We start from the raw sequence: 25,633 nt of genomic DNA on the forward strand, positions 1-25,633 counted from the left end.
AGTCCAAGGACATTAGTTATAGCCCGTAGGCATTTGATCCTTAAGGGATGATTATTTCAAATAAGGGAATTTAGATTAACCCTTTTTAAAGGATGGCCTGTGTGAGTTTAACGATTCACAGTTTGCCAAGAATGTTAACATACTTACAGATGGTAACATGGATTGGAATCTTTTAGATAGGTTTTACCGTCTTGGCCATGTCTGCAGTGACATATAGGCTGGTTTTACCTTTAAGATTCTTTTAACAATTAACGCAGAACAATCCTAAATTGTGATGTTAAATTGGACCTGAATCTAATTATGGAACTACCATCTTGGCCTTGTCTTAAGATGACATATGGCTAGGTCTTGTCCTTTTTTAGATTTTGCCATTTTAATATAATGGTAGATCTTTTAATAAGAATGTCATTTTCATATGTTTTATGCTTTCAGTTTATGCATATAATTAATAATAAATAATTATGAAAATTTTAAATGTAACCATTCCATTAATAACTCAAACAGTACAAGCTTTGCCCTAAACGGGACTTTCTACGAAACAACATGCCCACGCAGGGGCGAAATACAAACAAACAAACCCACGCAGGGGTCAACTAAAAAATATATGCCCACGCAGGGGCAGATTACTAAAAGACAAGCCCACGCAGGGGCTGAGTACAAAAACAAAAAGTCCGCGCAGGGACTTGATTACAAATAAATAATATGCAGGGATTGGGTTATCGAAACCCAACGGTGGCGCCACAGGCGCAGATTGTACTTCCGAGACAGGGTTTGATGGTCCCCCCATCTGCGGGTCTTCTTCTGGGAGTGGCGGATAGTGACTGCCACTCGAGGGCTGAGGAGTACTGATGCGGACTCCTCCTTGCACGGACATCCGTGCGTTCGATCTTCTCCACCTCGGTGGCTCATGAGGCGGTTGCTCCACTGGTGGTGGTGGTGGCGGAGTGAGTGCCACAAATCAAGAATCCACTGAAGGATCCTGCTGCTGATGCTGCTGCTGCTGGTACGGAGACGAGCGTTGAGAGGGTGTGAAAAACCAATCGATCTGCTTGAACCTCGCCTCGTAGCTATCCGGACCGCGATAAGGCGATCCGTGAAATGAGGACGCATCCGACATCTCGATGGGATGGTTCGGGGTCCCGGTTGCAGGCTCCACGGGATCCGTATCCTCATCCATGTCGTTTTCACCCGAGAAGTGATCCTCGGGTCTTAGTGGGTTAAAACCCACGGGTTCCTGAATATAATTAGCCGGGTTGAACCGACTCTGGAAGGCGGGTGTGGGGTCTCCAAACGAATGATGCGAGTTTAATCGCTGCAAAGGTATGAAGGATGATTGAGGGTTATTGGGCTCGTTCTCAGACTGTGGCCCAAAAGAGTGTAGGTAGGAAGGTGAGGAGCTTAGGGAGACAGATCGCCTCCCGGGTTCAATGTACGTCCTCCATGGCTTCTGAGGACTCGTGCTCATAGTAATCGAGGGAGTACGCCAATGCGAAGGCCCGACTTCGTGGTCGTGGCTAGTAAATGTAGCCTTTCCTCGTCCCCATCTCATCTTAGGCGGCATTTTCAAACCTGTCAACAGAACAAGATAACAACAAAACTATATAATATGAAATAAAAGCCAAAAGTAAAACAAAACGGAATTTGTCCTATGTTCTTTGTCTAGACTCGGAACTCGAGGAATGTGCATTTGTATATCTGAGATTAAACACAAAAGTCTACAGCGTTGGCTCTGATACCAACCTGTCACACCCCTATTTTCCACGTGTCACCGGTGGGCCCGGTGGGGGTATAGTGACGCAGTTGATATCGTCATAGTCAAACAACACAAAGATATAAATGCACAGCGGAAGCAAAAGATAGATTTATTTCAACCAAATAAATTTGTAATATTCAAGTATCACAAAGTAGTTGAAACAGATCCACAGGCGGATCAAAAGAAAAAGGAAATTGTTCAACAGATTTCATTGCATCCAGGCTTGCGAGACTCTAAATGATGCTAAGGAGAGGCCAGCCTATTACGTGTAGTACATGCACTTAACCTTTTTGGGAAAATACGTCGTTTTGCACTGGTAAATACAATTTAACTGACTCATTTTGAAAATGTTTAAAAATTGATTTGAATGCACATGGCACAAAACTTTTTATAACTTGGGATAATTAATTAAATTTAAACTTGTAAAAGAATTACATGTTTGTTATGCGTTCAGTCGCCCGGTTCGTGTCGGGTTAAAGATTAATAGACACACCACATAGTATAGTCCCGCGGTGGGAAACCAGCGGTTATACAATAAAAAATGTAAACACACTGACGGGTGTACGCCTACACCCGCGTGCTAAGGTCGTGGCCATTTCATGAATGATGCCAAGGATATCCGGGACATGGTCATTGAACCCCCAAAGGCGTAAAACAAACAAAACAAATTTTCAAACGGGTCATCTTGATAATACTTAACCACTAATCGATTAAGGTCAAATGCCCGACCAAGCGGTATTTTATATACCGTACCCCAAGCCCGTATAAGGGAAAATATGTTAAAAGTATTTACCTAAGCAAGTATAGTCACAATAAGCAAGTGCAATAGCTTTTACTGGATCTCCTATTCTGGAACGAAGGTTTATAATAACCTTTAGAATCCTAACGAGTCTTTAATTTAGCCTAAGCTTAGACCGGTTAGTTTTAAAGGAAGAATACGGTTTAACGCATGATTAAGCGAAGACCGTCTTAGAATGTGGTTTTGACCCAACAAGCTTGTATACTTGTTTAATATGGGTAACTTAAACACATTTTGGATTTGGAGACAAAAATGATATGGTTTGACCCATTTCGGCTAATATGTGTAAACTAGTTACATAAGCCGATCCGAACACAAAAATTGCGTAACGAGTAATCATAAGAGTCATATACAAGTTTCCTAAGTTAATATGCCTTAAATATGTTGTGATATCAGTAAGATACCTTCTATTATGCCCAAAGTGGTTTTAAACTCAAACTATGCCTCATAAGGGCATTTTGGTCATTTTAAAGGGTATAAAAGAGTTTAAATAATAACCTGAGTTACATGTCTGATTAAATCAATAAATATACTTAATTTAATAAGTTATAACAGTAGGGTATCATATATATGCGAAATTTATTACTTATAACCATACTATGCACCGTAGGGGCATTTTGGTAATTTCACATATGCCTAAAAGGTCAAAACTGGAATTCTGAGTTTAAAACATTTGCCTACTGTTAGAATATAAAAATTTACTGAATACATCAGTAGGTATCAACCCCATATGTTTAAAAATAGTTTTAATACATATTATGTGTTAAAAACGCTTAAAAAGGCGATTTGGAGTCATTTCCGGGTTTGGTATAGAAAGCTCATATTTTTATAATTCCAGAAGGCTCAAAATAATTTATTTAACATATTAGATCAGTAGAAAAAGGTTTGGAGTCAATAGGATTTATAAAACTCATTTTATGGCCTAAAAGGGCAAAACCGGCATTAACCGAGTAAGCTAAGAACTCTATGTTATGCTCAGCCTAAAAATAAATAAAATTTCTAAAAATCCTAAAATATTATTTTATATCAGTAAGTATACAGTTTTGTATACAAATTTGGGTTTAGATAGGCTATATGCTAATTATGCCATTTATTCATTAAAAAGGCTTCTAATTACGCTAATGAGCATAACTCTAAATCTAGACCTCAAACTGGTATCAAATTTTTGGTACAAGTTTATAAATCAGTATCTAAGGTGTCTACCATTTTACATTTCCAAAAATCATATTTTAAGGTCATTTGGGCATAATGGTCAACATATAAGCATTTAACGGAAACATGCATGTGAATCGGATGACTAGAGAATCAAGTTGTATAATCTCAGGGGGTTATACTAACATGAAACCTAGTCCTAAATAAGCTCTGAGGCATTTCTAAAACATGCTTAAACGGGTCAGAACTGAAAGTCAAAGCAGAAGTCAAATTATGCGACTTTCGGTTCCGAACCGAGCTTAAACTGAAAATTGTCGGGTTGAACATGTTTAGACATGTTCTTACATTAATTACCAAGTTATATTAATGATAAAACAGGTTGCATGGATCCTACATTGCTAATTATGCACTAATTTGAAAATAAGCATTCTGTTGACTTTTTAAAGTAAGCTTTGACCCGACAATTGACCTAGTTAGAGTGGGAATCAAAGAGTACCCTTTTAAGGGTTTATTACCCACATAATTACCGACTCATAGGTATTTTTAATTCGAGATTTGACTGGATAATTATTGTTTAATCTCGAAGTCAAACCTTAATTACGACGGTTTGATTTTAAGCTAATTTACTAAGCTAAACTGAATTAGGAAGGGTTAAGTATACTTACAAGAGTCCTAATCACGACCAGAGACCACTAGGAAGCTTGCTTAATGACCAGAGAGCTCCAGAGATGAAGTTGTGAGAAGTTGCAAATGAATGATCAAATGGTCACAACTTGGAAGTTCTTATATACCCACTTTGATGATCTAAGATCATGCCAAGGAGGTCTACTGATGTTATAAGATCAGTACAAGTGCCCCTATTGCATGTAAAACCATTGGAGAGGGCTCTGGTATAAGAAAACAACCATTTTAAGTCAGTTACAGACCTGAACTGGCAGCTGTGCATGTTTTCTGTCGCTGTGCTGCTCTCGCGGGCCATGTAAACCCTTAAGGGTTTCTTACGCGGGCCGCCTGGCCTCCCATAACCAGCCAAACAAGTTTTAAACAATTACATTTCAGTCCCTGGTCCTTTGAAACGTGGTTTTAAGCTCCCAATTTGCTATTTCAGCCATCCAACCTTATTTTTAAGGGCTTTATGAGTTATACTAACTTAGTTAAGTCCTTGTTTAACTTTGTGGTCACTCATAAGGCCCTAGAATTCAACATTGACGCTTTTAACCCCTCGCGTACGAATTTCATCATAACTTTCTCATACGGTAATGAAACTTGGTGAAATTTTTATCACACATTCTAGTGAGTATAACTAATCATTACAAAGCTTCGGGTTTGCCAAAAGATCACTCAGAGGTACACTTTAAACATGTTGACACATTTGGCCCCTACAGTTTGTAATTCCTCACTTTCTTTCATATTTAGCTCCGTATGATCCATGATTTATTCGTTTGAAGGTATAAACATCTTGTAGGGCTATTTTAAAATATATTTATCAATTGTTGACACTTTGGATCCTTATATTCACATAGTTTCCTTGTTTGTCCACTTTAGCCCCTTTAAAGTATTCTTTCACACGTTCAAGTACATGACACATGTCAATACATTATTGGACATAAATTTTCAAGGTGTTACATTATTTCTACCATCCTGATGCAAATGTGATTTCCATCAAACGGAAGGGACACTTTCTCGAGGAAGAACTTCTTAATCGAGAAACTGGAAATAATGTGATTGATCTTGAAGAAATACTAGAACCACAAACAACCGCTAATGTAGTCAGACTGTCTGATCAACAAGTAGTTGTTGCCAATGAGTCAGACATAAAACACAAACGTTTGCAGAAGTAGTAGAATTCGCAAGAATCAGAATTCGCAAGAATCAGAATTCGCAAGAATCAGAATTCGCAAGAATCTGATAGATGTCTTTGGCGTCTAAAAGGTCCCTAAGTCTTATTAGTAGCTAAGTCTAATGACGAACTTGCTAACTACAAATCTGCAATCTTAGATCCGGAATCTGAGAAATGGCAAGAAGCCATGAACGTCGAGATGTAATCTATGCATAACAATCAAGTATGGGACTTGGTTGAGCTACCCCCGAATCTCGGGCAGTAGGGAGCAAATGAATTTTCAAGAGAAAAACCGATATGCATGGAAATGTACACACCTATAAAGCATGGCTAGTTGCAAAGGGTTTCACTCAAACTCAAGGTATTGACTATGATGAGACCTTCTCGCCCGTTGTTATGATTAAATCAATCAGGATATTGCTTGCCATAATTGCGTACTGTGATTACGAAATGTGGCAAATGGATATCAAAACCGCCTTTCTTAATAGACATCTCTCTGAAGATGTCTATAAGGTTCGGCCTGAAGGTTTCATCGATCCTAAATATCCAACTAAGGTGTGCAAACTAAATAAGTCCATTTATGGACTCAAGCAAGCATCTCGTAGCTGCAATTTTCAATTTGACCAGAAAATCAAAGAGTTTGGTTTTGTCAAGAATGAAGACGAGGCTTGTGTTTACAGAAAGGTTAGTGGGAGCACCATATCATTTCTCATCCTGTATGTGGATGATATACTAATCATTGGAAATAACATCCATATGCTTAACGAAGTTAAACACCTTTTGGGATCTTGCTTCGCAATGAAAGATTTTGGAGAAGCTTCTTACATTCTGGGAATGAAGATCTATAGGGATAGATCTAAGCGGCTTCTAGGGCTAAGTCAAAGAACGTACATAGACAAAATGATAACACGCTTCAAGATGGAAAACTCCAAGAAAGGAGGTGTTCCTATGACTAAAGGAACTGTGTTGAACAAACCGCAATCTCCTTCAACGTACATTGAAACCAAGCAAATGGAAGCAGTTCCATATGCTTCAGCGATTGGTTCAATCATGTATGCTATGTACTAGACTTAACGTCTCGTATGCTTTAAGCATGACCAGTCATTTTCAGCACAGTCCTGGCATTGCCCATTGGACTGTAGTAAAGAACATTCTGAGGTACTTAAGAAGAACCAAAGATATGTTGTTGGTGTTTTGAGGAGTGGAAGAGGAGCTCACTGTAAGGTGTTACACTGATGTTGGCTTCCAAAGTGACCGAGATAATTCTCGTTCACAATTAGGATTCGTATTCACTCTGAATGGAGGAGCTGTCTATTGGAAAAAGCTCCAAACAGAGTATAGTGGCGGATTCAGCCACTGAATCCGAATGTATAGTTGCATCAGATGCTGCGGAAGAATTTGCTTGGATGAAGTAGTTCATCAACGACCTCATTTGGTTTCAAGTATTCAGAAACCGATCTAGGTATTCTGTGATAACACAGGAATCATTGCTCAAACCAAGGAGCCCGGATCATAGGTTTAAGCACATTCTAAGAAAGTTCCACTATATACGGGAAATACTGGAACGATGAGACATCTTAACAAGCAAAATAGACACAGATCAAAACCTAGCAGACCCGTTCACTAAATCGATGACTCGGGACAAGCTATCGGTCTTAGATTGGATAACCATTTGTTTTGATTTAGTATTTGGATGTACGAACATTCAAACAGTTGTACCTTTTGAATTCACCTTTGATTTACTGGCTAAATGCAAAGTTTGAATCTTACAACTGTGTTCGATTTTGATACGTTTAATCCAGGAATCTTGTATTCTAAATTATCCGTAGTCGGTCAGACTCGTGGGAACGACTCTAAATTAAGACTATTCTGACTTTGGACACAAGGGGTTGACTTCCAAACTCACAAACCTCACTGTGAATGACGTTGGATGTAACTCGCATCAAATCACCTTCATGGATCATGGTCATAAGATGTATTTGATTTAGGTATACTCATTTAGTATCCTCTGACCTGAGATACATACTAGAACTTTCGTTTACTAAAGACTGTTCTTTGATCAGTGTCCAACGCTGTCGCGTAATTGCCAGTCATAAAGGCATTGGTTGGGAGTGGTTCTGAAGTTCAGTGGGAGTTGTAAGTAGTCAAGATGGGATTCTGTACTCTTACATTATAATGTAACAGTTAGACATCTGGGCGCCCTCGTTGATTCAAACTGGTGAAGTGTAAGGCCTTACCCAAACTTGCTGTGTGTTTGATTGGACCACTTTGATTCTGTGAGCGAGAACGATAATGATTGAACGCCATGTGAGATTGAATCTGATCCATGTCTCATTGTTCAATTGATGTCTTTTACAGAAAGGATAGATGACGAAGATTGCATAAGTCTATTGTCATCATGTAGCAAGTCGTTGATAAAAAGAAGATACCTTGGTTAATGACTTTAAAGTGTCATGACCTGTTGGGGGCAGCTATGTATAGCTAGAACACCGCTGGCTGTCTGCGTTGAGATCTTATCAAAGACCGTCCAAGTGGGAGCTGTTGGATATTATGTCCGGTTCGATAAGTCAACGCTGCCGACCGGGTCTTGACCCGTAAGAGTTACACCTTGGGTAACGAACTAAAATCCACTTAACCTGTTTAACTGGTAATTACGAACAACATACGAGACAGGTCATAATTATATTTATGATCATGAGCGGGTATTAACTGAGAGATGGGTACATGGACCGGGTGAAACGGGAATACTCACCCTACGCCACTTGTCGCGCATGCACCTTTGTTGTGCCACATGTCGCACATACATCCACCTACCACCACTTGTCGCGCACCAACATCTTGGCCAATTGCAACACATGCACTATGCATGTATGCCACTTGGCAAGCATGCATAGCCTCCTTCCTTTTTAAATCTTGGGTCTTGCTTTTGAGATCATGGGTTTTTTAAGAAAAGGTTGGATGAACAAAATGTAGAACACAAAATACTCTCAACAACACCACATACACAACCGGCCACCACTGCGGGCCGCCGTCGCCGCCCCCGCCTCCGTCGTCCCGCCTCTGCCCTGCCACCGCTGATTGCCTCGGCTGTCGCCGCTTGGCGCCACCTCCTTCGTCGCGTTTCGTTGGTTTGTTTACTAGCACTTGTTTGTTGAACCTCGGTGTCTCGACCGATTAGTCATTAACCGAGGTATATCTTTCTCATCGGTAGTTAAATATTTTTCATTGTGCTCGTATTTGCATGTAACCGGATCCTGTCGGGTTTCGTTTTGTTGATCATTAGTTTATATTTCCGCTGCATTTTATTAATTAACTCGCTTAATTAATTAACTATTATTTATTGAACCGGGTTTTTGATAAATAAAATTTTAACCGATCACCATGGAAACCCAACAGATGATAATAGGCATTTCTTATAACAAATGACTTAACAACCTTTAAAATATTTTAAGGTTCAACTATGTCCATACTAAAATATCCAAACATCATTTTCTAGATGTACTTGAGGGATTAGTAAAATATAATTACATATATACTCGAACTGCAGTTCGAGTAATAATTAGACCGTGCCAAGGTCATTCAAAAATTCTCCCTCTAAAAGCTTGACAATTTCTCTCGATGATGTCTATACATCATTACTGTAAACTGCGATTATATTGAACTTTTAAAAGTAGAACGTCGATAAAACATGGCTAATTTAATCAAACTTATATCCCTCTTTATGTGAATATCTCGAGTTGTACAACACTCGACCCAACTATTTTAGCTCATACGTATTTTGTCAACTTCATATAGTACGTTCTTGAGGTTTTCTATCAATGCTTCTGGCATTATCAATCCATTAGGGAATTCTGCCCATCTTATCCAAATATACATGTGCATTCACTCTTCATGAGTTTTGCTACATAAACTTACCCATATAACACATAGATATCTATATCATAAGCAAAAATGTCATGAACACTTGCTTTTATCTTCAAAATCTATATTGTACCATGCATGTACACTATTTATTGAGATATCACAATCACTAGGTACAAGTTTCTATGTATGTTTCTTGGTACACAAGTATTATATCGTTAAGATGTGTCAATTAACTTTTAAAGCACTCACTTGCTTTAGAAACTCATTAGGAGTTCCAATTATATCCAACATGTAAAAAAATCATAACATATTCAAATCAGAATATGTATAGAATGATCACATTGTTCTCGAGAACTTACTTTACATGACTTACATAATTAATCCTTCCTGACTTTCATGTAAACTTTCAGTATCAAGTGATACATAACATTCGTAAAACGCATATCAATTCTCTCTTTATGTTACCAGACTAATAAAATATTGGAAAGTCAATGCATCCACCACTGGAGAATACGTTTCCTCATAGTCAATCATAGGTCTTTGTGAAAATTCTTGTGCCACCAATTTTGACTTATTTCACTTAATTTGTTTTTTCACATGATTTGCGTAAAAGACACGTTTGTATCCAACATATTTTACAACTTTAGTTGTATGGACTGTTGATCTAGAAACTTTCCATTTCATTAGAGAACTAAACTCTGCCTTATTTGCGTCTTTCTATTTTGGCCAATCATTTCTTAATATTCATTCATAGGCAGATCTTAAATCTTAATCTTCATCATTTAATCATTTTAAGCGCTACATTATATACAAAAGTATAACGACGTCGATTTTTATTTCGATTCCATACATATCTTAGACATGATACAACTTATCCAGATCTCTTTATTTTCAGGTACCTGAGGTTCTTCTTGAACCATCATGTCTATTATCTCTTCAGGAGTTCTTATTACTATAACCTCGACTTGACCATCTTAATCACTTGCTTCAATTTTCGAGGAATTTTATTATTGGAATCAACTAGGCTACCACGCTTTAGGCGTGCAATAGACTCATTACAAAAATATGTGGTTGTCTCCTTGGGACACAAGTATAACTGGAGCATAAGCAGTTGATTATGTGACTTACTTAGTCACTCTATTTAGGTCAATGAACTTGTCTGGTAATTTGCTATTTAAAATTGGTAAATGAATTATACTTTAAACTTCTAGTCCATAGTTTATAGTCTGAGGATCAAGATGACATGATAATTCATTTCACTTTTCACTTTCCAACTGCTTGTTATCTCCCCCTAATGTTGGGAACATTCATTCACTAAAGTGAAAAACCAATGAGCCTTAAACAAATTTCTCACTAATGGCTTTAAGTATTCAATCATAAACGATTATTTATACTCAAAATACTCTCAAACTTTTTAGAAGTCCCATCTTTGTGCGGCGTGGTGGATGAGTTTCAATATATGTCGCACAACCAAAATCTTTGATGAGACATCTTTGGTTCCTGACCAAAAACCAACTGTATGAGGAGAACTATAACTTATTGGCTTGATGTAAATTGATGGTACTATATATAAAATTACATGTACCTAAATAAACTTTTGCTCCTCTCATGATCATTGGGTTTGTAACCAATAGTAGACGTTTGGTGATCATCTCAACAATAATACTTATTCCAATAATCATTAATAACTTGGGAATCAAATTCACTATTATCAAATAAATATACTAATCTGGATTAATATGCTTGCTATCACATTAGCTAAGCCATAATCACACAAACTTTAGGTTGTGGATTTGATAACCATTTAGATGATGCATCGATTTAAAACACTAAATGGTATTATATTGGGATATACGTATCTTTTAATCACTTCCAAAATATTTAGGGATACACACTCTCCTTTATTTGGCAAAAAATAAAATTTCTCTTGAGAGCAAAACAATACATGCTAATTATTAGCTTGAAGAATCTTCTAGTTCTTCATTATGTTTCACAGCATCATTGACTCGGTGTGGTCTAACCGGTCATGCCAACTAATTAAATAATTATGATCCATAAACTTCTGGTTTATGATCATATGTGTATTACTTGCTCGTATGTAATACAAAACGTATGAGACAAGAGAATATATTACAACTTTAAAGTTCAAACCATAACGTTATGCAATCACTCCTTAGTTTGCCACTTTTGTGGTCCATCTCATTATTAAAATGATCATCATTACAATTCTTATAGTCATTCTCATCATTACAAGTTTCTCAGTTAGGTCCATCATTAGATATACAATGATTAATATATAATCACATTCACTTTTGGGAATGGAGTAGAACCAAAACAAGCTTCATAGTTTTTCATTATTTACTCGGTCACATGAGTATAAAATCATTTCACTTTTTCATGACTCTTATAATGATATTGCTACTTTAGAAGCATATGTCTCAATTGTGACAAATGAAAAAAAAAATAATCAATTTTTCCTTGCAAATAATGTTCTCTTTGCTTACCATCAATTGAGAAGTAGTTGAGTCATATAAGATTTATCAATCTTATATCTTATGACCTTTATAACGATTATTGTATAATTATCACATTATTAACAAGGTTGATCTCACTATTAACATGAGTATCATAACAATTTCCTCAATTACCATCATCCTGAACTTTACACCAATTATTATATCATCACATTCTATTCAGGGAATAGATTATACCCATACAACATTCATGGTGGCATCATTACAATTTTCTTAGTTATGTATATGAGCATAACCTTTGAATTGACCATTATATCATCACATTCACATCAGGGAATAGATTATACCCATACAACATTCATGGTGGCATCATTACAATTTTCTTAGTTATGTATATGATCATAACCTTTGAATTGATCATTATATCACCACATTCACATAAGGGAATGGATTAGAACCATAGAACTTTCATGCTTGTTGTTTCAAACTTTATATATATATTCTTTAACAATCAATGATATTTGACGATAGAATTTGCTCAATGGACTATAATATATATTTTTCTCATCACATGACATAAGTCGAGATGTAGTTATATAACCGAGACATTTATACTTATCGGTTTAAAATCTTACAAGCTTCGATAAACTCATAATAAGCTTTGAGAAGTTAGACACTTCAGGTGTCTTTTTATATAAATTGTGACCACAATTCAATCGTTTTTATAGCTTGTGATCATATACCACAACCCTGGTCACTTTAATGTATAACAAATACGTTTGTTTGTAACTGGTGATATATAAGTTGTCATGGACATGTATTTTAAGTCATGAGCATTACTACGTATACAACCATTTCTTCTACAGTAGAAACTCGATAAATTAATACTCGATTATTTAATAAACTCTCTAAGATAATATTTTTTGCCGGTCCCGACTCGGGGATAGGGTGCTAAATTAATAATTCCCTAAAATTATAAGATAATACATTTTTGATAATTTCTTTAGACCCCATATAAAATATAAATTAATTACATCACTAAAGTACAAAATATGTAAAAAACAAACCTGTTTCATCCATATTAAAGATGTCTTTCATTTCAAACTGATCAACTTTGTCTCTTATGGATTTTAATTTGTCCTCCATGCCCTCCATTTCAACAGATCCACTCTCTCCAAAACGCCGGAAATTTTTAATTCCATATCTTGCTTTGAACTTTCCAAGCCAACCAATAGAAAAAGTAAAGTCAGGAGTATCCACTGGATACATTTCTTTCATGAAATTTTTCGCCTTCTCGATGATTAGTTCACCTGTCATATTCACATGTTCTTGATATTGAAGAATCGATTCATAGAGAGATTTTTCTAGGTCAGGAAATTTTGCCGGTTTGTGTCGCTTAACATCGCCTCTTTCGGGAGCAAGTGAGAGATACTCTAAAGACCGCTTAACTGTATTCGATATTGTCGCTTGACTCACCTGCAAACCATAGTTACTATGAACCCATTCTTGCAATTGCTTTTGAGTGAGACTTGGATTATCCTTGTTGTGCTTGCATAATGTTCTTCGAATCTCGTCTGTCATTGTTGTTTTTCTCACACCTTTAAGATGGGAAGCCATGTTGTGTGTATGATTTGTTTGTGTTAACCTATTTTGATCTTGTATTTATACAGAAAATATTTTTAATGTCCATAAAGTGATACATTGAATACAAGAAGCATAATAAGGTGGGAGATTGAAGGTTTCTTTCAAATTGGGCCTTTCATTTGATATACATGCATTGTATACAATAATTAAGTGGAAGCTTGAAAGGTGTTTGTAAACTAAGTATTCTACTATAAATTAATAAAATATTAATTAATATATAAATTAATAATTATTAATTTATCGATTAATTAATAACTCTTTTAATTAATAAATTTTGGTGGTCCCAAATGTATTATTTTATAGAGTTTCTACTGTATACTATTTAAATTATTATTCATTTATGATATATATACTTACATACACAAATGTACAAGACAATTTTTAGTTTACAATAAATTTAACATACACATATAGATTATTCAACCCAATAATCCTGCAATTACAAATGTACTGTTACAATGTAATTTAACACACTACGTGCATACCGCATCTATGCAACCTAACTGCTTAAAAGTTTATATCATTTTTAAGTATTTTTTATACTCAATTATATAACACTAATATTCATAGATCATTATATATGCTAGATGACATTTCATTTTCTGCTAGAATATGCATTTCACTTGCTTCAGATTATATTTATTATTAACATCATAATGCATATTTAACAATCTAAGTTTTTACAATAAACACACAAATGACAAATTATTATTCAATAATAATGCTCACCACATACTGTTTTATTGATAATTTCACAAACAGTCTACAAAGTTAGATTTACCCAAATAAACATTAATTTTTAATTCACATAACTTATAGGTACTACATAATACTATTTATAATTAGGGCTATCCAAACTGCTCGACGATCGCTCGAAAAATGCTCGAAAAATGCTCGTTCGATTCCCGCTCAGTTTGTAAATGAGCCGATCGGATCGGTTCGATTCAAATTCAATCCGAGCATGAGCATAGCTCCGCTCGCTCGTGGATCGCTCGGTTTCGCTCGAATTATTTTAATTAATAATTAATATATATATTTATATTATAGATTTTGTAGATTAAAAACCCAAAAAAATATAATAGCCAAAAAAAAAAAAAAAAACTAAAAGCCCAAATAACATTCAACCCAACTTAATATTTAATATATAAATCTAAGTATCTGACCCTAAATCTATTCTTCCCTAATCAGTCGTATATTCAAGTCGCCGCTCTAATCTTAGTCTTACTCTCCGGTCTCCACACTCACAGACTCACAGTCTCCGTCTCTTCGACCCTCTAATCTCCGGCTCCACTCATAGCTCAAAAACATCTTATAATGAATCAAGTTCACACACAAATGATTTTTATGCTTGCCTCAATTCAAGAACCATGTCGATTGAAAGAAAATCTGAACTTGATGAGTATTTGGATGAGCAAAACCTAAAATGTATGGATCCAAAGTTTGATGTGTTGAAGTGGTGGAGTCAACATTGTAACAAGTTTCCGATTTTGAGTAAAATGGCGAAAGACATTTTTGGCATCCCGATCACTACCGTGGCTTCCGAATCAGCCTTTAGTGCAGGGGGGCGTATATTGGATGACTACCGAAGCTCTCATTCAAAGGATATGGTGGAACTTCTTGTTTGTGGAAGTGATTGGTTAAAGGCGAGCTCAAAAACAACCTTAAAAACATTGAAAGTAAGCTTTTATTACATTTATAATCTACTTATACTTCTGTAGTTTATGCATTAACATTTATATTTTGTTTTTTTTAATGTGTAGCAAGCTGCAAGAGATGAAGAAAAATTGGAAATTGAGGTGTTGACTCCAGATGAGTCTGATAATAAATGAAAGGTATTTTTATAACTAACAAAACCTAAAAGTTGTTTTGTAATGTGTAGAACTTAATGGTTTTGTTTAATGCTTGTGTTTATAGGTTATAAGTTGATTTGAAGTTGGATTTTGTGGATGAAGATGAATAAGCTTAAAGAAGAAGTTTATGACTTTTGAACTAAATGACAATTTGTATTCGCACTTTATTTTGTGTTGCTTTTGTATTCGCACTTTATTTTGTGTTTCTTATGTATTCGCACTTTATTTTGTGTTGCTTTTGTATTCGCACTTTAAGTTAGAATTTGTTTTTGTTGAACGAAGTCTTATTATTCAATCGAGCGAAAACGATCCGCTCGCTTTTTTTTAGGATTTGATAAAAACCGAGCGAAACCGAGCCGATCGATTCAAATTCAATCCGAGCATGAGCATCACTTTTGCGATCGGTTTTACAAATTTGATCCGCTCGGATCGGATCGGTTGTAATTCAATCCAAGCATGAACAGACCATCGATCAGATCGGATCGGATCGTGAACACCCCTATTTATAATACACTCGCACATATATAATCTATTATATAATTTTTCTCAAACTTACATTACGCTATTATCAACATAATAAAACGTTTTGATGCATCACTTATAGTCTTTTCACTACATAGCAGTATAACATATAAATTTATTTCACATACCTTTTATGATTTAAGTGTAATAAATCACTGATTTCAAACTGTTTCTAATATTATATCACACTTTTACGCTTTAACCACTACAATAATAATTTTAAACATACAGAAAAGCTTGATGTGTGGTAATTAACGCCTTAATATTAAATTGTCAATAATCAAGATTAATTTCATAATATCTCTAGATATTTCAAAATTTATATACCTCTATTTATAAATTTATTTTAACAAATATATAATATAATAGTGCACCAAATAAAATTTTCATATGTAATTTAAAAATAATCAAACAATAATTATAATCTTATATCAACCAATGGTGTACCAACTAAGAGTTTATAAAAAAAAATATTCAAACTAACCATTTCAATTACTTAATCTAAAACTCATGAATTTATAGGAAACTTTCAACTTTATTAATATATAACTTAAAATGTTAACATGAAGATGGTTTATTGCTTTAAGTTCAATTAATATTAAACGGCATTTTAAATGACTTAAATCCATAATAAGTAACTTAATAAAATATATTGATAGGGAATACATGAATGAAACGTCGCAACCCACCAAAGTCATCTTCCCAAAGTTAGGATTTTTTTTAGCTTTGTCGTAAACCATCCATGATGCTCAAAATAAATTCGCCAGGAATACAAAAGTGACATAGTCGAATATATTGGAAATAGTAACATATGATTCATAAAGGTTTATAGGAAACATGGTTTGGTAAAGAGACTCATAACTTCTCGTGAGGCCTTCACCATCAATGGTTCATTAACGATGATGTTTTATACGGAGGCTGTCGAACGAGGGTTAGACCAAGGGCTACAACGTCATAGAGGACACGTTGCGTCGTATTGATAACGTGTTGTAAAATAATGCTATAACATTAATACAAACATAAATATGACATGTGAGTTAGAAATTTGGATAGTCACTAATAATGATGTATTCATAACAAGTTCGTCTTTATGTGCATTAACAAAAAAGAATTTACTTTTTGGTTAATTCATCTATCTTCTCTAAGTTACTATTAATAAATTTTTAAACATACAATAACGGTAAACTTAGAGGACCCGGGGTGGGTCAGTTATCTTCCGTGATGAACTTTATAACGGAGTTATACACCGCCGCCGGTTTAACACATCACGCGTGATAAACAAAACGCGTTAAACGTATAACGCGTTGAACTTGATCAAATGAATGTGTATTACTTGTACATTGGGTATTAATACTTGTACATTGGAATCCCATCACTAGTGATACCACCCCCTACATTTCTATCACTAGTGATAGAATATTGGTTGTGCATATGGCATGACTTGATTGGATAGTGGGAGTGATAGATTCTATCACTAGTGAACCACCCCTAGTCCCCTTACACATATTTTTATTTGAGTTTCAACGGCACCTCTTGAATTATAAGCAATATATATCTTTAAATTATTGAATTTTATCATATCTTTATTTTTATTTGATAACCTACGTGTGTTAACACTTACAAAATTAATTAAAAGCACAAGCGTTCTTAATATTTTCTCAACATTATGAAACAAAATTTGTTAAACAGGGAGTTACATCTGATATATTTTTAGTATTGTAAACTAAATTGAGCGTTGTTACAATATCGGTGTCGATATCGTGACGACCCAAATCGAGACAGGTAGAACAAAAGCAACATCGTTGTCAGTATTATCAGGACCATCAGTACTCAATTTTATGGTTTCGACCAATATACCATAAACAATATACGTAATTAACCCATTTAATTTTCTCGTAAATATATTTTCTCCAATAATTTGCGTTAGTTAACTTTAAAAGAAATTAAAAATGCGGTTATAATCAATATTTTTCTCAAAGTTTAGATAGAAATTATATTGAAAACGAAATTGGATTCTAAATAAAACATTTTTTTTAGTAACGTAAACTATACCAAGTACCATTAGCGTGACAAGCCTAACAACATATCTATCGGTGTCAGTACTATTAGGCCCCGATGTCAGTATTTGTTTTTATAGTTTTCGAACGATGTAAAATATGTTTCGATATCCTTGACACACAATATAGGTAGCCACAATGTGAGCGGCATCATTATTTTTTTTACAGTTTTTGTTCGATTAAAACTCTGCCACAACGAGGGGACGTTTATTAGTTTATTATGAGATAGAGTATATGTATAACCTCTTATATTAATATCGGCTTATAAAACACGTCTTGAGAATCACTAGTTATGACTTCCTTTGCTAGTCCACAATCAACTTTTATGCACATCTTCTTCGTTGCCAGCCTATTGTTCAATGAAATGGAATATTCCAAGGTTACACCAATCCAAACGTCAATCAAATGGGTACTTTTAGTCAAATGCAAACGTCATTCAACTTTTATGAATGATCAAAGAATGATACTTAGAACTAATAAAACAAACTTGTTGAAGTGAATTTAAAAGAGAAAAGAAATTCACTTTTAAAATTAATAGTGTAATATTATATATCATAATATTATAATCTGTTTGATATGAGATAATAGAATGAACGAGTGAATGAAATGAATTATTATTGTTTGGTGGGCAAGAAAATATGAAGAAATGAAATCGGCGGTGAATGGTGGTGGCCGATGGCAATGATTGTGGGTGGTTATAGGTGGCAGCGGCGGTGATGGTGACTGTGACGGATGGGTGGCGGCGGCGGCGGGATGCGGGTGGTGGCGGTGATGGGCGTCGGTGGTGTGTGGTGGCGGTGGTGGGTTGGTGGCGACAACAGTGGTGGTTGGTGGCGGCGGTGGGTGGCAATGGTGGCGGCGGCGGTGGCGAAGGGGGTAGTGGGTTGCGGAGACTGGCGGTTGTGGCGGCGGAGGTGGTGGGAGTCGGTGACGGTGGTGGGCTTTGGCCGGTGGCGGCAGGTTGTGGGTGACGACAGGCGGTGGCGTCGGTGGTGGGTGGTGTTGTTAACGAAGGGTGCAAGAGGGGATACAATGAAAAAACACATAGGGGGTGGGGGGATGAAATGATTTTGAGGAAATGAAATGACTTATGTAATGAGGGATTTCATTCTATTGACTAACCAAACACCCTTTCTATTTATTCTTTTGGTGTATTCCATTATGTCTCTCATTCATTCATGCATGCAAAACTCTATCTTAAATGGGTTAACAAGTCGGAATCCGGTTATGAGAGTGAACCACAACCACACCTTTTTGCTTTTTCCATTCACAGATTTTTCTCATTTATCACGGTATTAGCTATCAGCTCACCATATCTTACTAAATCCGTTACGTCCGTAAAGGATCAAAATATATTCCCCTTTATATCAGGTGTCTTTCCAACCACATACTTTTAATTATTGATCAGTTGTAGCCGATTACCAAGACTTTTATTTTGTCATCATATCCCACTCTTTAAATGTCACAACATCTCCTTCCTCGTCCGACACGACAAAACATGTTCATACTCTTCACAAAACATCTCTTCTCCTTCTCTCTTATTATCATATGCTTAATCAACACCACCACCTTAGCTCAACCACCACCTTTCTTCCACCACATATGTGAGAACAAAGCTAACTACACCATAAACAGTACGTACCAAAGAAACCTCGACACCGCCCTCTTGGCCCTCCCCACCACCAACTCTGGCTTTGGCTACTACAACTTCAGTACCGGCCAACTCAGTGACAGAGTCATCTCGTTCGCTCTTTGTCGTGGTGATATTGAACCCGCTGTATGCACAAAGTGTTTGAATGACTCCATCATTAAGTTAAGAGAACTCTGCCCCAACCAAACAGAATCCATAGGATATTACGAGCCATGCTTTTTGAAATACTCCAAAGAGACTGGAAATGCAAATACTGTGATTTTGCCTAGCCTTATAAGTGTGAGTAATGTTGATCAGTTCAATAGGGCTGTTAGAGAGTTGATGGACCGGTTGAGACGTCAGGCCGCTGCTGGCGGTCCGCTACTGAAGTTTGCCACAGGGAACATAAATGGGCCAGATTTTCCAACGATCCATGGTCTTGTGCAGTGTACTCCAAACTTGTCGGAGCAAGTGTGTAGTGATTGTTTGGAGGCTGCGGTGAACAGGATCCCAAATACCAGTATTAATGGGAGAGATGGCGGGAGAATTCTTCAATCGACGTGTAATTTTAGGTTTGAGGTATATGATTTTTTCAATCAGACTACTCCGTCACTTCCACAACCATCTCCGTCACCACCAGGTATTAGATGGTTTGCCTACAATATTTATGTCTTTGTTTAACTGTAATCGTATAATTTTGAGGATGTAAAACAAATAGAATATTGGATTAGGATAAATACAAAAAAAATAAAATAGGATAAATATAATTTTTTTTGAGGGGGGGGGGAGGGGGTTAGGTTTTTGGGTGGTGGTGGCGGTGGATTGGATGTTTAGGTTTTGGGTAGTGGTGTAGTGGGTTTAGCTTTTAGGTTATTGGACACTTGTTACTCTATACTCTATCGAGCATTTTTACACTTCTTACTTTTAGAAGTCTTTGTAGAATAACTTAACCCGCACAATATTAAAATACAATTAGCGCTCAATATATACCGAAACTTAACTATTTATTTGCTGTTGATATTCAATTATATAGTATACTAGTAGTGTCAACTTATCGACACGAAAAAGATGTTAGATACATTATTTTTTTTATATGAATTAGGTGGGTAGGGGCGCTCTACTAGTGATAAAATTCTATCACTCACAACATCCAATTAAGTTCTATTATATCATCGAACATTATTTCATAACTAGTGATAGATTTTAGTGGAAATGTCCATCACTCATCACACACTCATCTCCATCATCAAAATCATTCACAAAACAACAAAACAACTGAATTCCAACGCGTGATGGTGAGGACGCGTTATGTATTCAACACGCAAAGATTCCCACCGCCGGCGGTGTTTCACTCCATTCCACGCGTGAACAAATGCTCACTACGGGGCGCCCCGGTAGCTTATTGAGTTTGTGTTAATTTTGCTTTAATAATTTTTAAGTGATAAAGTTGCAGATTTCTTCAAATATTATGAATTATACAAGTTATGAGTTTTGTAATGTTCTTAATATTTGAAATTATTATGATTTTGTATATCAATTTAGTTTTTAACAAATTAATTAGTTGAAATTTTTATGAATTTATTGTATAAACAGTCATATGATATGCATATCATTAACCATCACCATCGATTAGGAAATAGAGGTGTACAAATCGGGTTTTTTCTTACAAACCTGAACTGGTTTCCAACCGGGGTTTTTGTCCACGGTTCTTGGTTGAAACCAGTTTGGTCGGTTTGAAAGACCGATTTCGGTTTGGTCTTAATTTTCTTAAGTTTTGGTTTTAGTTCGTCAACTAGTTGGAGCATGCACATTTTAATCTTTTTTTAAGACACAACTATTTTTACATAAAAGTCAACTTTTATAGTTTTCAAAACAAGAAATAGAAAAATGAAATACAAAAAACATAATTCTAAAGATTACAAATATTAATAATGTATTTGTTAATTTTATTTTTAATGTTTGAACTATTGTTTATGAATGGATATGATTGAGATGAAGCCATAATTAATAAGCAAAGCGAATAAAAAGCGAGTGTATACAAGAGCAGTTTGGGTTGAGTAACAGGGAGGTGGAACCGGTCCAGAACCTATGGTTTGGAAGAAAAACTAAGCCGCTTTGGAGTTACCGGTTTGGAACTGAACCGGTTCAGTTCAGTTCAGGTTGGCCGGTTTCGGTCCTGAACTAGGTTTTTTGTGCGCCAAACACAATGCACCACTGTTGGCAATTTTAAAACCCTGAAATTAAAATACAAATCCAAATCTCACGTATATTTACCCCCAATAAACATTATCTTTAAAATCCAACATTTTTTTACTTTCATCAAATTTATATAAAAATAATAAATTTTAGTTTTGGAAAATCTTTAAACTTTCATCTTCATCGTTACACTTTCCATTTTTCAGGTAAAGAGGAACACACAACTCTTACTGTGATATTAGTAATTGTTTTTGTGACAATTGCGGCCATCATAATTGCTTCATTGTGTTTCTTTATGAGGATCATGAAGAAGAAAACACAAATTTCATCACCTCATGAAAGTACCCAGAGTAAGTTTTATGTTTGCACCTTAACATTCATAGTTACAAAATTGAACTAACGGATAACGGGGTTAAACACGCATTGCTTTGACTTGTAGTCATAGAATTAAGACAACTTGGTCGCTAAAGCCACGTACATCTAACTTATCTTTCATTCTACTAGCTGAAACTATGGACATTAGCGTTGCTGAACCATTACAATACAGCTTTAGTGCAATCAAAGCAGCAACTAATGACTTTTCCGAAGACAATAAGCTCGGACGAGGTGGATTCGGTGCCGTTTACAAGGTATGGACAAATCAATATTGGTCATTGTGTTTTAAATATTCAGAATCTTGATCTTAGTTAAACACTAATACATTATAGCCATCATATGTAATTTAGGGTACTCTTATAGACGGGAATGAAATAGCAGTAAAGAGACTAGCAAGGAATTCGCAACAAGGTGATGTTGAATTCAAGAATGAGATTTTGCTAGTTTTGAAGCTTCAACATCGTAATTTGGTTAGGCTCCTTGGTTACAGCATAGAAGGAAAGGAAAGACTTCTTATTTACGAGTTCTTGCCAAATGGAAGCCTTAATCAGTTTATATTTGGTGAGTCTTAAAGAGGAAGAATTTTTTCAATCCCAAACATTGATATGTAAAGAAAGACATTAATTTAGGGATGGCAAAAATACCCAAGCCCGACGGGTATGCCCGAAACCCGACACAAATGGGACGGGTATACCCGATACCCGACTGGTATTGGGCCGAGTATGGGTTTAGTTTTAAAAATTTTCGCGGGTATGGGTCGGGTATGGGATTAGGTGATACCCAACCCGATTACCCGAAACCACATACCCGTTTACCCGAACTATATACCCGAAGTTTTGAATTTATATTTTTATTTTCCATTAACCCTTATCTATTAGTAATTTATTTTAGTATGTTCATAATGTGGAAAAATAAATTTTCTTTTAGCATATGTATTTGATGATAGTATTTATATTTTGTATGTTGTGAAGTATATACATATAAATGTATAAATATTATAAAGTTATTATTAATTTATGATAAAACTTATATGTATGTAATATACATTTTTAATTTATAATAGTTGTTCCATAAATAAAATTATATAATAATTATAATAGTAAAAAATGTATTTGGAAATTCAAATGTATATCTTTTAACAAACTAATGGGTATACCCGATACCCGCCGGTATACCCGGTACCCGACGGGTAATTACCCGACATATACCCGATGGGTATTGGGTCGGGTATGGGACACGATTTTACAACTGGGTATGGATATGGGATTACCAATACCCGACCCGAACCCGACCCATTGCCATCCCTAAGCATTATTAAACATTACACATATTCGTGGGTTGGATTTATATTTTACCAAAATTTGGTCAATTTAGCAACCAAACGCCACCAACTATTGGTTTACAAATTGTAGGTTCTGAAGAATTTTTTTTTTCATGATATCATTATAAATCGTGTTATAAAAGATATCAACACTTTCGTAAGATGACAACTTAATGATGTTTGAACATTTCATTTTTCCATACTCGTGGAAAATGTTGTTTTGCTTCGGTGAATATTGTCAGTGGCGAAGCTTGAAGTTTTCGTCGGGGGGTCGAAAACGTATATAACCAAAAATTTCTATAGAACCGGGGGTCGAAAACGTATATACCAAAAAATTTCTATACGAAAACTACATGTACAACACTACTGAGCGAAAAGTTCGGGGGGTCGGGCGCCCCTCCCGGCCCCTTAAATGCTACGCCCCTGAATATTGTCACTAATCCCAATTTGTGATGCTCTTTGTAGATCCAACTAAAGGTAAACTTCTTGATTGGGAAATTCGATACAATATCATCAAAGGAATTGCAAAGGGATTACTATACCTTCATGAAGATTCTCGTCTAAGGATAATTCATCGTGACATGAAGGCTAGTAATGTTCTGTTAGATGCAGAAATGAACCCTAAAATTGCTGACTTTGGTCTCGCAAGATTGTTTAAACACGAGGAAACTCATGGAGACACGGGTCGTATTGTTGGAACATAGTAAGTCTTCTTTTAGATAAAATTAGTAGGTTCGTTACTAGAATTTTAACTTTAGTTCTTTACAACGCCCTATACCCTTTTAGTGTATGGATGACAATGGATTGGGTAAAGATGAGTTTTATAATTCATATTGCACATTACCTATCGGGTTCGTGGTATACTCGCAGTATCACGTATGCTCCTTTTAGTGTATGCCATACTCCTTTTAGTGTATGCCCTACCAAAAGTCAATTTGAAACTCACTTCAAAAACTAAATTTAGGTATAAAATATTCAACTATACATCTCTCAGTTCTATAATGTTTAAAACTTCAAATTTCTCTATGATCTTCAACGTGTATTTTATTGTTTGTTTAAGATTATATATGATATATTAATCTATTCAGTTTAGATGCGAGTAAATGAGTTCGGTAATTAGGCGGCTACCACAGGATACCATACTCACCCAGAAAGTTTTAAAAACATTTCCCATGCCTGAATATTTTAGGTTTCCAACTGGGTGCAGGTCTTTTTGCTATACCTAGCCTCTCTCTATCTCTCTCTCCCTTTAATTTATCTCTAACATAAGGTCTAGTTGTTGCTAAAAAAATTACTCATTACCTTTTTTCTACCCTTTTTTTGTTTTGCAAATACTAACCTTTTCTCCATTTTATGCATTTCTATAGTGGTTACATGGCACCCGAATACGTTTTGCATGGTCATTTCTCAGTGAAATCAGACGTCTTTAGCTTTGGAGTGTTGGTACTAGAGATCATAACGGGTCAAGAGAAAAATAGTTTTCAGAATGGCGAGAGCCTAAAAGATCTTCTTAACTTTGTAAGTATCCATGATTTTCTCCAAGCCTAAAACAACAAATATTATTTGGGTGGATGCATCCCTTCAAGAATTTTTTATTATTTATTTTATGCATGTATTCTTAAAAAAAGTTAATATCATTTAGGTATGGGAAAACTGGAGAAATGGGACGACACTAGATATCATAGACCCCACATTAAAAATGGGATCCACTTTATCACATGATATTGTTAGAAGTATCCACATTGGGTTACTATGTGTTCAGGCTAGCGTCATCAATAGGCCAACTATGGCTTCGGTTGTTCTTATGCTCCATAGTACTTCTCTCATGCTTCCCGTACCATCAGAGCCTCCATTTTTCGGTTCCTCAATAGAGACAAATTTAGAAAATCCTAAACTAACACAGTCTACAAAGGATGTTTCGGTCTGATTTCATTTCCAGATAAGTATGTATAGTACATGATTTTGTGATTTCCTTCAAGAAACTATTTGTTTTTGTTTTTAGATGTCCTATTTTTCCATGTGTTAACTAATGAATCACAATTGTATCTATCATAAACCGTAACGAGTTGGATTAGTGAAATTTTCACGCTTATCTAAGTAAAGTGAAGTGATTGTTTAAGGGTGATTCTATTCCCATATCCTCTAAATCATATTCC

The 25,633-nt window shown here is 35.6% G+C and overlaps 2 protein-coding genes across 2 annotated transcripts; one reads left to right on the plus strand and one right to left on the minus strand.

Moving 5' to 3' along the window:
- Positions 1-12,920: 12,920 nt before the first annotated feature.
- Positions 12,921-13,463, minus strand: LOC110919941 (CENP-B homolog protein 2-like). Its single transcript, XM_022164188.1, has one exon. It carries the CDS (start codon positions 13,461-13,463, stop codon positions 12,921-12,923), a length of 543 nt encoding a protein of 180 aa, XP_022019880.1.
- Positions 13,464-19,293: 5,830 nt separating this feature from the next.
- Positions 19,294-25,596, plus strand: LOC110916582 (putative receptor-like protein kinase At4g00960). The gene is made up of 7 exons (XM_022161288.2): positions 19,294-20,225; positions 21,988-22,131; positions 22,286-22,410; positions 22,507-22,717; positions 23,943-24,180; positions 24,845-24,995; positions 25,120-25,596. Exons 1-7 carry the CDS (start codon positions 19,415-19,417, stop codon positions 25,402-25,404), a joined length of 1,965 nt encoding a protein of 654 aa, XP_022016980.1. The 5' UTR covers positions 19,294-19,414; the 3' UTR covers positions 25,405-25,596.
- Positions 25,597-25,633: the final 37 nt, after the last annotated feature.

Source organism: Helianthus annuus, chromosome 16 (assembly GCF_002127325.2).
Source record: "Helianthus annuus cultivar XRQ/B chromosome 16, HanXRQr2.0-SUNRISE, whole genome shotgun sequence".
NCBI classification, from domain to species: domain Eukaryota; kingdom Viridiplantae; phylum Streptophyta; class Magnoliopsida; order Asterales; family Asteraceae; genus Helianthus; species Helianthus annuus.

Coding starts and splice junctions, on each gene's coding strand:
- LOC110919941 (XM_022164188.1), bottom strand. CDS start 13,463: ATGACAGACGAGATTCGAAGAACATTATGCAAGCACAACAAGGATAAT.
- LOC110916582 (XM_022161288.2), top strand. CDS start 19,415: ATGTCACAACATCTCCTTCCTCGTCCGACACGACAAAACATGTTCATA. Junction 22,411..22,506: donor GATTCGGTGCCGTTTACAAG/GTATGGACAAAT, acceptor TATGTAATTTAG/GGTACTCTTATAGACGGGAA. Junction 24,181..24,844: donor GGTCGTATTGTTGGAACATA/GTAAGTCTTCTT, acceptor GCATTTCTATAG/TGGTTACATGGCACCCGAAT.